The sequence below is a fragment of the Meleagris gallopavo genome, chromosome 4, assembly GCF_905368555.1.
Source record: "Meleagris gallopavo chromosome 4, MGAL_WU_HG_1.1, whole genome shotgun sequence".
Lineage (NCBI taxonomy): Eukaryota > Metazoa > Chordata > Aves > Galliformes > Phasianidae > Meleagris > Meleagris gallopavo.
Genome location: NC_139407.1, coordinates 60,161,599 through 60,175,440, shown reverse-complemented (window position 1 = coordinate 60,175,440; position 13,842 = coordinate 60,161,599). Strand labels below are relative to the sequence as shown.

At 37.7% G+C, this 13,842-nt stretch overlaps 1 protein-coding gene across 7 annotated transcripts in view; it reads right to left on the bottom strand.

Annotated features, from left to right (window-relative positions):
• The window catches only part of SORCS2 (sortilin related VPS10 domain containing receptor 2), a 537,034-nt gene that overhangs the window by 84,883 nt on the left and 438,309 nt on the right, over nt 1-13,842 (bottom strand). For all 7 annotated transcript variants that reach the window (XM_085223524.1, XM_085223526.1, XM_085223528.1 and 4 more), the window contains 2 exons: nt 6,102-6,166; nt 3,899-4,017 (listed from right to left, as the gene is read on the bottom strand). In XM_085223524.1, the coding sequence (XP_085079650.1) occupies nt 3,899-4,017; nt 6,102-6,166 (184 nt within the window). The remainder of the gene's footprint in view (nt 1-3,898; nt 4,018-6,101; nt 6,167-13,842) is intronic.

The window sequence follows — 13,842 nt, the reverse complement described above, 5'->3', positions numbered from 1 at the left end:
TCCTTTTTAATTTATTTACACTGTCGTCTATCAGCCTCCCATGTTTCTGTCCTTTTGTGGAAACCCCCTGCCAGCAGACAGGAGGCAAGAAGGTGGCACAGTGGCTGTGAACACTAGATGCCTCAAGGGCAAGTGATTCGCCAGCAACACTACTCAAATAAGAGCATAAAAGACTGAATAAGCCATGCTAACATTATATAAAGCATTCATTATGTCTGGCTAATATTTGCCTTGCAGGATGAGACATTTCCCACTGCAAGATGTTAACATGCAGTATAGAAGACAATGATGCAATTCCCACATCTTTAGTCAGCCAGCTTGAAAATCAATTACATGTCCTGAAGATACAATTCTACGCTTAAACACAGAGGTAAAACATATTTCAAGTGCTTTCTTGCAGAGAACTGGAGACAGATTAGGTTTCCTATCTGGGATTTTATGAAGATTTTCACCCAAGAAAGCCAACAGAATTTCATATTGAAAGACGTACCAGCATATGACTTTCTCCACTTTGTAATAGACAGTACAGAGGTAATTTTAAGACTTTTGCATAAGTCCTAAAAAACCAATGCAAATATTGTTCTGATGCACCACTGAAAATACTCAGTAGCAGCACAGCCAGAAATGTAACGCCAAAATGCTGTATGACAAAACCATTGCCACCACCAGGGGGAAAAATATTCTTATGGCGGTTTTTCACTTCCTCTACAAATATGGATACTGCCTTGCTCAAGCAGACAAATGAAATTTTACTGAGACAGAAAAATAGAGGAGATAACAGTTTAAGAGATTCTTAATTCATTTGTTTTCACTTCAACCTCCTATGTAAGTCATATCAGAGCAAAGGAAGGAAGTAAATGGAGCAAGCTGATGGTTAAATGAAAGGCAGCAATTCAATGTCATTTATGAAAAAGCCTTAAAAATTAATCTAATTCAGGGAAGATACATGTCAAATGAAGGTTCACTGTGGCTTCCATAATACTAAAAGGAGATTAAAAAAAATAATAAAATCAAGGTTTTGCAGTTAACTGCTTGGTAAAGCTCCTAATTAAATCAAATGGTGTTTGCCACAATGAACACAGTATTTCGCAGTAGGTTATCACATTCTTGAAGTACATGTTTATAAAATGAACCTGATTTGGAGAACAGCCTAACCCAAAGCAAGTAAGCTTGACTTTTTTTGTTGTTTTTTTTTTTTAAATAGAGCTGATGCATGACAGCAAGCCCGCTTGCTTTAATATTTAAAAATACCTATGACTGTAATCATCATTTTACTGTTTTTTTAAACCAGTCTTTTTTTTGGTAGAAAGGATGTGATGCCCTTTAAGAATATGATTTGTTAAGTGATGGATTAAAGCAAAAAGCTCACCATTTATTTAATTAGTGTTAAATATCAGTCTTATCCATCTTACTACCCTCCTTTTCCATTATGCATTTATCTTATGTGACTAATTTTAAGTGACAAGGGATGATGGAAGGCAGCAGAGGACTAGAGTTGAAGGAGCTAGATGTGCCAAACCTTGCTGACATTAAAGGCTCGTCTGTCTTACAAATAGTCTCAAAATTTTAATCATCCTGCTAAAATCACCTCTAAAACTGCCTGGCTGTCAGTACAAACTGAAGAAAGCAGTGAGTGTCAGAAAGCTCTTGATCTTCATGGACATATACATACTAAAAAAATTGGGTTGAGTACTCGGTTAAAGCCTGTGAACAGGAACAGGACTGGTCCTGCAGACTGCCTTGCTCTGGTTCACAGCTGCCAGTTGGGATTGGATGAGCGATGCTTGGAGCAACACTACAATCTCAGACTCTCCTCTTTCTACACAGATGACTGACCATCTTTTTTCTGGCAGATATTGCTATGATATCAAGAGCAGTCCCTGGTCTGATTCTTACTTACATTGCAATGTTTTAGCCTAGTGAAAAATAAACTTTCTTGTGGCTTCAGAAGTATGCTGTTTCTCAGATGCACAGCTGCTGTGTGGTTTCAGTGGCACAGCTAAAAGCACCATACCTCAAAGGTGGCTGCACTTCAGATGTGACTAAAAGATCGCAGAGATATCATCTTTTCCTCAGTAATATAGACGTGGTTAACTGTGAGCCAGCTAAGCAACAAGCAAGATTTATAGTGCATACTGTGATGTACTGCAATAAGTCTAAAAGGAAAGGACTAGAGATGTTTCCCCTTTGTGTTTACATCTTCTACTGGTATTAACAGACCTCAAAGCTACAGAGACCATATTAACAGTGGCATAGTTTTGCAAAAGTAACTGTCCAGTATTTCATGCACACATTTCCAAGTTGCACTTCCATTTCCTTTTTGCCCAGGCTCACTACATGACAGAATAACAGCAGCTCCGGATGCAATTATACAAGATATCTGGCAACACACGTATGCTTGAGGAGGAAGCAGTCTGTTTTTTGCTGAGCACCACAATCTGTAATTATATGTGGTGAGATGCAATTCTCACCATCTACAAACTGTGAAATGGATTTTAGAGCATGCTTGGTGGGAGTCACAGATAATAATACCTTTGAGAAAAATTGGTGCCATGAATGCTAGATTTGAGCTGAAAAATGCCCACTTGAATTCAAAAATTCTTTTCCAACTCCATTTCACTCCTTTGTGGTGCTAAATGTTTTAAGTTGTGTGGGTCTTTGAAGTTGCTGTGCTGACCTGAAGGTGTACAGATCTTTTGCCTCATTATCAATTGACAAATCCTTTTGGAAGAAACAGCCACGAGGGGAAAGCTGCAGAAAAGTCAGACTAATGTACACCAAGGTAGTGGTGTGTGTATTGATTGCCATTGTACTGCCTTCCTGCAAGAGTCAAGAAACAGACGAGCCTTGCAACAAGCAAATCATATCCAAGTAAGAGATATCATAGCCAGTCACTGAGAAAGGTACACACAGTCTCGCTAAGAAACTATTAAAAATCAGGTAGGACATAACCTTTCTTTGAGAAGTTTTCAGCTCTGACAGATTCAAACTGCAGCCAGTCCCAAGCATGATACTTTTGGCTCTGCTCAAGCTGCACTTGGTTGGTGCAATAAAGTCAACAGAGCTCCAAACTAGGTTTGTGCAGGCAAGGTTGTTTAGAATCATAGAATCATTGAAGTCAGAAAAGAGCACTAAGATCATCTAATCCAACCATCAATCCATCACCATCACGTCCACTAATCATGTCTCTCAGTGCCACATCTTCATGTTTCCTGAACATCTCCAGGAACTCTATCACCTCTCTGGACAGTCTTTTACAATACCTCACCACTCCTGAGAAAAAATTTTTCCTAATATCTAATCTGACACTAGAAATTATATTAGTTTGAGAACTGAATAACCCCAGCATAATTCCATCACAAATTGTTTTCAAACTATGGCTGTTCCTTCCTTTTGGATCCTAAGCACAGTCATATAGCTTCCTTCCCAACAACACTTCTTCACAGGATAATCAACATGGAAAAGCTGACCTGCTACTCTGTTAGTGGCTTTCCTTTGAAGCTGTTCTCAGGGAACCTTTACATGCTACAGAGATATGGAAGGGACCCACAAGACAGTGTAAGCTTGAGCCCTGGAGAGATGTATTCTGCCTAACAAACAACAGTTCTTTTAAAAAGTAATTTTAAACTAGATAATCCTCCTGAAAAATGCTGTCTAATTAAAGCTAGGTCAATGAGGAATTAAAATCAACTGGGTATGTAGTCAACAGGCTGCACAAATTAAAGTTATTTTTTTTTTTTTGACTGATAAAGAACAGCTTTGTTCCATGTAATAAATCATAACTCATCACTCATACTCTGGAACAGGATTCTCCATGCTCTTTTCCATTACAGTGCTATTGTCTAAAATTGTATTTCTGAATTTCAAAATGGGCTGTCTCCCCAGAATGTGGCATTACCTGAAGGAATATGTAGTCATCCTGCACAGTCAGGGAATCCCGATCAGTGCCACCAGCAAACTGGACTGTCGTTGTCTTATCAGAACAATTCTGAATCTGGCAAGTGATGTAGCGATAACCTGAGGGAAGAGACAGAAACACATGACATGGCTTTCAAGGAAAAAAGGAAGCAAGAAGTATAAAATGCTATTCATGTAGGGTAGTGCTGCCTTTGCCAGTCGATTTAGTTGCAAAATTATTATATTAAGCCCTCATACAAGAGTTTTTCAATCTCCAATGTACTGAGAATACATTAACTGCTTACAGTTCAGATCATTCGTGGGAGGAAGGCTGTCATTATCCAAATTTTGCTGGTCCAGAGAGATTAGGGATTAGATGAATGAGACATTCATGGTTGGGGATAATAGAAGGAGCCTCTTTTCTCAGTTAACCTATGCACAGAGCAAAATTACTCCTTTAAAGAAGCAGCATCCTTACAAAGTGTAACTGAAATCAATAGATCAGCCTCAATATAAAATTGTGATAAGTGTCAGACACAGTTTAATAGACAGGGTATGGAATTTTAAAGGCTATTTTCAAAGCTGTGTAGAAAAGCCAACACACAGTATTGGAACTGCGCTGCTGGGGCAGGACTTCTATAGTGTGAGTTAATACCCTGCTGAAAAAGCCTGCAGTGATTTATGTCAGTGGAGGCTATGGCCTCTCTCTTCCTGTCCAGCTAGGCGCAGGCTTCATCTTTTATGCAACCTGCTCTTAGTGAACAGCAAGAAGAGAGTCAGTATCTTATTTTACAACAGCTGCAGCCCAATGACCTTCTCCTAGATACAAGCATTTGTACAGCTCATCCATGCCACAAGCCTTTGAGTACAAACTACGACTTTCCCAAACTCAGTGAGAAAATGGTTATGTGCATGATCCTGTGCTCAGATCATTGATTTCTCCATGCTCCAATGTGAAAAAGTAAACAACGCATCCGCATGCATATCCTTCATTATTTTTGCACTTTGGTAGGAAATGCATTCCATGTATTATGGCTTTTTATTGGAAAAAGCCAAAACAGTGTGCTCAACACAAATATCTGTTTTAAAATCTGGATCTGTTTAAAAGGCAGCTAGAGTCATTCAAGTTCTCTTGCTTATTTCCAAGTCTTCTTCATAAGCATATTTGAGCAAGTACAGTAATGGGCAATCAAAAAGTCTTGCAGCTATTCGTAGTTCACAGGACAAACATACTTGCAGAAGATGCTGTTTCTACTAAAATCAATGGCAATGCTTGTATTGATCTTAAGTGCACAAGGTCGATTAATTGAGAACTTCAGGAAATAAATACTTCATGAGTCTTATCTTGCTCTACTGTTTCTATTAAATTAAAATAAGTAAATATATGCATAAATTCCATGAAGCTCCTTAACAAACTTCTTACACTCTATCCACACAAAGCAATTGATGGGGCTGTGGAGGCTCAGCAAGTCTGAGAAATCTCACTCACAAAAGGTTTGGACAATTTGTCATCAAGATTTTAATATGTTAACTCTGCCTTTTTATAGGGCTGAAATGAAGACAAGGTACTGGATCGGGGAAAGTCAAATTACACATCTTTTACAACTAATTTATAAGACTACACAGGAACTTAGATGACCTGATTCAAGGAATTAAATAATCTTTCAAGAGTTCATTGGCAATAAGAACCCATACAAACTTTTGGAATCATGGTGACTCTTTAGTACAGCACATTCTGACTGCTATTCTGTTTTTTTCATTTATTTTGCTTTTGAAGTCTCAAAGTATACTGGATGCTGTAACATGAGGAAATTCTGGGAGACAGTGGTTAGTTCAGTAGGGCTGCCATATGTAACGATCCACTTTAACAGACATTTATCCAGCACTAACGCTACATTGCCAGTTTTATTTGCAAATCAGGAAAAAATGTTCAGTGTTTAACTGCCAAAACAAATTTCACTATTAATGGACATTTTCAGCAGAGCATAGCATCTTGACGTCAATTCGTCTCAGAGTGGAAAAAAAGTGAATTTCAAATTAAACTATATTTTTATATAACAAGACAGCTTTAGCTTTGTTAACTGCAGATAAACAGCAAAAGATTTCCACTTCTTCTAACAAAACAAAACAAAACAAAGCCCCAAAAACAAAAGAGAAATGACTATACGTTAGGGAATCAATTGATAACGTTTTTATTTGCATACCTCCACTGGGGTCCTGAATTTCCATATGAACTAAATCAGGGTCTCCATCAACTCCAGCAACAGCCCTAAGAACATAATGTAATCAAGTTATGCAGAGCCAGTTACAGAATAGTAATTATGAGGATGGAAGAAAAGAGAAGATTTCATATTAACTAGCTTTAACGCTTTAACTGGGAAATTAAAATAAGCTCTAGTAAAAACGCCATATTACAAACATTAGATGGAAACCATTGTCTGTATTTGATACTACGTTTTTCTTCTTAAATTTCTTTCAAATTTCTCTTACTAAAATACACATACAAGTAGGATTCCAATATCGATTGGAGAAAATAACAGAAACAGTATGAAATTGGAAACAAAACCTTATAATCATAAATTTATCTATAAATATACACAGAGATGCACACGTTTATTGGAAAGCTTTAGAGCATCTTGTTACAATTACCTTTGACATTTGAGAATATAAGGCAGATAGTGGGCTAGAAAATATGTGGATTTCATTCTAATTAGAAATATCATGCATTTGACACATGCCTTCCATAACTAATTGACACATCTTTGCTAAGTGTATTCAAGAGAAAAGTAAATTCTACTTTGATAAATGAGGAAAATGAAGAATACTTTTGAGAAGGATATCCCAAGAAGCAAATTCAGCCAGAACTGATCAAGGCACAGTTTAACACTAAAAAGGTGTACCGATTATACCGGCTGATTTTCTCTCAATATCTCCCATGTTAAATATGCTCAGAAAAAGGATGAATTTTCTGCCCTCGGGGCTCCCACCCCAACCTAAGAACAGCAGCCACAGCTGCGGCTTAATCTGGACATTACGTTGTCATCAGTCAGGCAGTTTCTACAGAGAAAGCTTTGAGCTGACAGTCATGCCAAACAAAGCAGAATCTGGTGCAATGTAGGAGCCCATCGAGTCAGTAGATGTGATCTGCAGACATGTAAAGGGAGTGCATTAAGCAACAAAGTGTAGCTGGATGCAGACACTAAAAAAGCCCATTACATTATTTAGAGAAAAATGATTGTTCTGATACAATTATTAATAATCAAATGCATTAAGGCTATGTTTTGCATTGAAATTACATCACTGTTAAATGATTTTAATAACATTGATTTATGAGAAGTGGAGAAAACTCAGACGCAGTAATTGGTGGTTCCTTGGGAATGCAGGCCAGGGGGAAGAGACTGGATGATTTCCACTGCTGCATAACAACCAGAAATAATCACATTGTCATTTTTCCCTAATAAGATAAATGATCAGTCTGAAGAAGGAAAGGAAGGAAGAGGAATGAGCTTCTGCCAAGCCATAAGATGTGAAGGAAACTTCTTGCTGGAATTATTTAGTAGACGTATGGAAAAGTCCTGCACTCATAAAGAAATAATCTCTGAATCAAAACCAATTATAGCATTTTGGAGACAACACATTAAATCAGAAAAGATGTTATATTCTTTTTGATCTAATAAGAGTATATCTGAACCGAAGGATCTGTGGGCTACTGTTCTCACTGTTCGCTGTCTATTTCTTCTAGATGATCACGTCAGATCAAACCTCCTATCTCTTCTGCAGTCAAATCTTTGAAGGAAGAAAATGATATTTGCTGAATACCTTTTGTTCATGCAGCTGAACTACAAACTAAAAGAAACTTTAGGGCTAAAATTTTTCAAGGCTCAGCTGACATATAGATTGGCATCAATAATGCAGAAGTAATTTGAGGGTACTTGTGAAACTACCTCTTCTATCTCTTATTCATCACACATAAGCACGGTTTCAGATATTTGTCAATATCTTCAGCTTTTCATACTCCTTTCAATAGCTCAAAAATGACAATGATCTCATCTCTATCATGTTCCTCCTAATAATGGCAGCTGGCACAAGTGATGTCTAATCTCATTTCCAATGCAGTCTTCTAGTACACAAGTTTGCAACTGACCTGTGTTAATGAATACTGCACGTACAGAGAACATGACAGCTTCCAACCCAGATTTACTTATCTTCTTTGCATTTTTATTTCAGTGGATGTGGAAGAAAAAAAAAATCACAAGGCAAGTGTTTCTCAGCTCAGACAGGAAAAAGTAGTATTTTCTTCACTCTGAAGTTCTGACACTTCCCTTATAATCCCTGTTGAAACTATCCTTCATCTAACCAGAGAACCATTACTTTCAGAGGGTAAATTCCTCTCTTCTGAAACCAGCTGGATCACCTCCTGTGGTGTCCACTGATTAATACAGAAGGGTTAGGGTGACAACTCCATGCTGCAGTCTGACAAGTATTTCTGCTCAGTGTTCTACCAGCCTAACCCACTCCCCTTCCGAATCCTCAGTATTGCTTCTCCTTCACTGTCTCTGATGTCCCCCTGAGTTAATCATGTCCCAGTGCTGGGAACTGTCTAGTTTTAGGTAGCCCTGCAAAGATGGAAGCCACAGCACTGTCTGTATATATATATATGTCTATACACATATATACATATCATTGAGCTATACCCATAGATATCTAGTTTTAGATATGTCTAGCGGGTGAGATGTACTCTCTAAGTGGAGAGTTTATCCAGAATAAAGGAACCAATTTTTTTTTCAAAGTCAGCTTTTGTGTTTTATATTACTACAACTACACAGATGAGATGTAACTCCTCAAGCTGTTTACTCACTGACGATATTAAACACTCAAAGTATACTTTTAAATATCTGCTATAAAACAGTTTGCAACTCTGAAATCCTTTCACCCAATTTTACAGATACTTTGCAATAGTCCTTTCTTCCTTTATTGAAAAAAAGAGGACACCATTATGATCCTGATAATATATCAGTTCTTCCTTGTTCGCTGACATTCCACCATCAAATTCTCTTTTCAAATAGGAATTTAAGTTTTCAGTACAAGAAGCACTTTCTTGGGAACTATTTTTCTCCATGTCAGCAGAGTTTTTGGTTTGGTTAGAATTCACTCCCTTTTCTTCTCACAGTAGTTTGCAACTAAGGTTTTAAAATCTCAGCAATCTAAGACCATTTTGTTTGTTTGCTTTACATGGGTAAAAGAAGGCTTGCCACTGAATTTGGAATCTTCAGCTTTAAGTTATTTCCATGTTTTACACTAAACACTTAAAAAGCCAAGTGAAAAGAAGCAGATTAATTTTAGACCAGACAAATGTTCCTCTAGAAATGAAATATCTCTTAACAAGTATACTATGCTGGATAAAGCAAGTGCAACATGTCAGCACTTCCAATTGCATAATACTGTGGTTACAACACTTCAGAAGGAAAATAGCCTGACTCGATTGCAGGGTGGTGCAAATATAGGCAGCCTCAATATGCTTTTTCCCTTTCCTGTGAATACAAGTTCTCATCACCTCCCCTGTGCTAGCACCAGTGCCTGTCTGACACCACGTTGAGCCTCTTGGGAAAACTAATTCAGCAGGATGTAATTCGGGGACTGTTTTTCCATTTCTGAAACCATCTGATCATGCAGCCAGACATTCCTGTTTGGTGGTGCACTGATGTGAAGTTGCCTCAGCTATGGTGCAGGCATCGTGTACATCCAACCACAGTGGAGTGGACTAACAGGGTCTCTGCATCTGCCTTTGTCTGCCTATGACTATATACTCCATGATACAGCCATTAGGTATTTTTAATTTTTAAGTAAGAATGCTAAAAATTCTAAGAACAAAAATTTAGAGTTTTCTGTTGAGAATGTTAGTTAACAGACATTCAGCATTATTTTAATAAACTTATTTTATTTGGCTACCTCTTTTCCTCCCAGACTACCCCAGTAATTTCTTATTCCAGTTGCATGCAATATCAGAAGAACACCAATGCCTTCCTAGAATTTCAGATGTATGTAGTAATATGAATAAAATTTACCACTGATGTGTAACACACGTATCTCAAAATGTGAATCATAAGCATTAATCTCTTATACGACAATTATGATTTTGTATTTTACTTCTGCGGTCTGGCCTCACTTTGTAGGGAAAGCGTTTTTGAAAACTCTGACCATCTAGAGTCTGGATATGTATCTCCTCTGCGCCCAGTAGGTCTCTTCACTGTTAAATATTCAATCCAGTTCACTTGGATGCATAATGATGAAGGGATATCTTCAAATATACCACATGAAACCAAAACCAAATCAATACAAACCTGCTTGCTGATGTGGCTGAGTTTCCAATCAAAGGCTGTCTAAATACTTGCAAGTGTCCTCTATTTGCACTCTTTATAATCCCTTAATATGAACTTTATCCAAAAGGCAGTAAGTTCCAAGTTTGCACTGATTGATTTCTAGTATTTCACATTAGAATTCTTGCTTAGAAAACAAGTTGAAAGCACATAGATGCTTTCTCTGAGTAACACAATACAGAGTTGACTCTTGGCAACCTGATTACTCAGGGAGACAAAGCTACAACTTGATTTATACAAACTGAAGTCATTTAGTTATGACAGATTTATGTTTCAGGCCTTGTGTTCTTCATATCTGCTTTGAAGGATGCAGTTGCAATGACTCAGTCGATACCTTACAATGTTTGCTACTTCTTATTTCCTCCCTATTCCTAAATACTTTTTAATAAAAAACATTATTTCTGCCACTCTTATGTGACTACCAGTGCCAGCCCCATCTCCAGACAGATAGAAATAGAAACAAATATTGTCCTAAGTGATTAAGTCAAACGTAAGAATGATTGCCATGCAGATCCCTGGCTTCTCACACTAGGGCCTTTCACACAAAATTCAACGTTAAAAGCTCTATGAAATCCTCTTTCCATTTCTCTCCTTTGGGGCATAACACCTCTAAAACCCACTCTTTCACCTGACACTTGAATAGGCAGGAACTTGCTGCACTTGACATTAATGGCTACAGCTATGATTGATTGTTCATGTGGGATTTCATGATAAGAACAGAACTTCAGTCCCCAGAGAACAGCTGCCCTACCCAAATACACTCATTTTTTATTTTTATGTTTTCACCTCACATGAAAATGGAGAACCAATATCTAAAAATAAGAGTGATAGATATAGCACGGGATCCACATATTCCATTTTTAAGGCTCCAGACAAAATGACAGTGAAAACATGCTCGACTTAATTCTCTAGAAATTACTGATTCAAGACTTACTGTCCTGGGGTATATCTGTGTTGGCATAGACAGCTGATTCACAATCTATTCTTTGCTTATGTATTACTATGCTCTGTTTTGAGAAATCAAAATGAACTCAACTGGTGCATAAGCCTCAAAAACCAAAAAGAATATGAGGAGAGACAAATCCCAAATTGCAGAATTCTTTCTTCTTCTGGACTATTACCACATAATTTACTTTTTTTTTTTTTTTAAAGAATAGTTTCAATATATAAAACCAATTACGTACCATATGACGTGTGGGCGTTCAATGTTTTGCTGGGACTGCTTATAGAATTCTATTTCTAGAGTTGTCTGTATTCTCTCCCACAGACATACTAAGAACTGACAAAAGTACTTCCAAGTTAGGCACTATCAACACCACTTCAATAGAAATCTTCACATTGCAGCAATGGTTGGTGATAGTTTGAATGCAGCAGTAAAATTGGCCATGGTAACAAACATTTTCTTAATTTTCAAGCAGAAGAACTTTATCAAAATTCAAGCTTTTCACAAAATAAAACTTTCAGCTAGTACTTACGAAGAAATAACCATTTTTAAAGTGTTTATACAAAATGAAGTATTTTGTTTTTAATTGCACTGATACTAAACAGAATTTTTAAAGTTAATTTCAAATCCATATGTCATGACATTCCTTTGATAAACTTAAACAAGCTTCTCAATAAACAATGTCAGAGCATTTGTTTTCAGTATTTGCACATGGAAAGCTTACTACAAGTTTGTTTATTTTTTAATTTTATTTTTCGTTATATTTTGATTTTTCCTTTTGACTTGAATGAAAAAAAAAAAAGAAAAAAAAAGTCTAGAATACATAAGCTTAAGAGACATCTTTACATCTATTTGCAGACTCTGTAGCTTTTTTGTTTTTGCCTGCTACGTTGCTAAGGGAAGAAAAACTTCTATGAAGGATTAGTCAACTTTCTTGTCCAAAAGTACAAATAAAATAAATTGGGAAAACAGCTGGGAAGGGGGAAAAATACGCCACACTAAATCACAGATGGATGAAAATACTCTGTGCTGCTAAAACAGAAATGATAGCATACACTTTCCTGTGATATCAATAATCTTTCCATTAGCTCCACTATAATGAAAGACCAAATTCCATACGTTAAATCTGTAAAAACACTTAATGGAAAGACTAGAATACTTGAAAAGCAAATAAAGCCTAGAAGATTATTTAAATATATTGCTTATAAACCTACAGCATAAGATCTGAACATAAATAGTTTAAACTACTCAGTCCCTACTGACCTCCCCAGAATATAAATACACAAGACATTACATTAAATTCATTGCATTTAGATTTTCAGTGAGTAAAAAAAGTGCTTCTTCAGGAAATGCAGGAAGATCTCACTGCTGCTGGAGGCACAGGAGCAGGAAATTGTTTTTGAAAACCACAGGAAAATATTTTGTTGGATATTTGTAGTTACCACGCTGAAATAAAAATCCTGGGCTATCCTATGAACCTCTATATTGTGAAAAAGCTTAGTGGATACTAAAAGAAGAAAACAAAATGGGCTTGGCACAACCAGCCATTATCAGCAAGACACATGCTGAAATTCATAGAGATAAGCAACTAATTTTAATTAATTTCACCTATCTTTAATGTAGCAGATGCTACATATTCATAGAATCATACAATGGTTTGGTTTAGAATGGACCTTTAAGATCATGTAGTTCTAACCCCCACTGCTATAGGTAGAGATACCTCCCTCTAGACCAGGTTACTCGAAGTCCCATCCAGCCTGACCTTGAATGCCTCCAGGGAAGGGGCATCCACCACCTCACTGGGCAACCTGTTCCAGTGTCTCACCACCCTTACAGTAAAGGATTTCTTCCTAATATCTAGTCTAAATCTACTCTCTTCCAGTTCAAAACCATTTCCCCTTGTCTTGCTACTGCATGCCCTTCTAACAAGTCTCTTCAGCTTTCCTGTAGGCTCCCTTTAGGTACTGGAAAGTTGCTATAAGGTCACCCTGGAGCCTTCTCTTCTTCAGGCTGAAGAGTTTTCTCAGCTTGTCCTCATAGAGAAGGTGCTCCAGCCCTCTGATCATCTTCATGGTCCTCCCCAGAACCTGGTCCAACAGCTTGATGTTTTTCTTGTGTTGGGGGCCCCAGAACTGGACGCAGTACTCCAGGTGGAGTCTCACAAGAGCAGAATCATCTGCTGGTCACACCTCTCTTGACGCAACCCAGGATATGGTTGGCTTTCTGAGCTGCAAGAACACATTGCCAGCTCATGCTAAGTCTTTCATTAACTAACACCTGAAAATCCTTTTCCTCAGGGCTTCTCTCAAGCCATTCTCTGTCCAACCTGTATATGTGCTTGGGATTGCCCTGACCCAGATGCAGGACCTTACACTTGGCCTTGGTGAACTTTGTGAGGTTGGCATGGGCCAACTTCTCCAGCCTGTCCAGGTCCCTCTGGATAGCATCTCTTCCCTCTAGCATGTCAACTGCAACACTCAGCTTGGTGTCATTCGCAAACTTGCTGAGGGTGCACTCAATCCCACCGTCCATGTCACCTACAAAGATGTTAAATAACACCAGTCCCAACACTGAGCCCTGAGGAACGCCACTCATCACCAATCTCTACTTGGACACTGCGTTGTT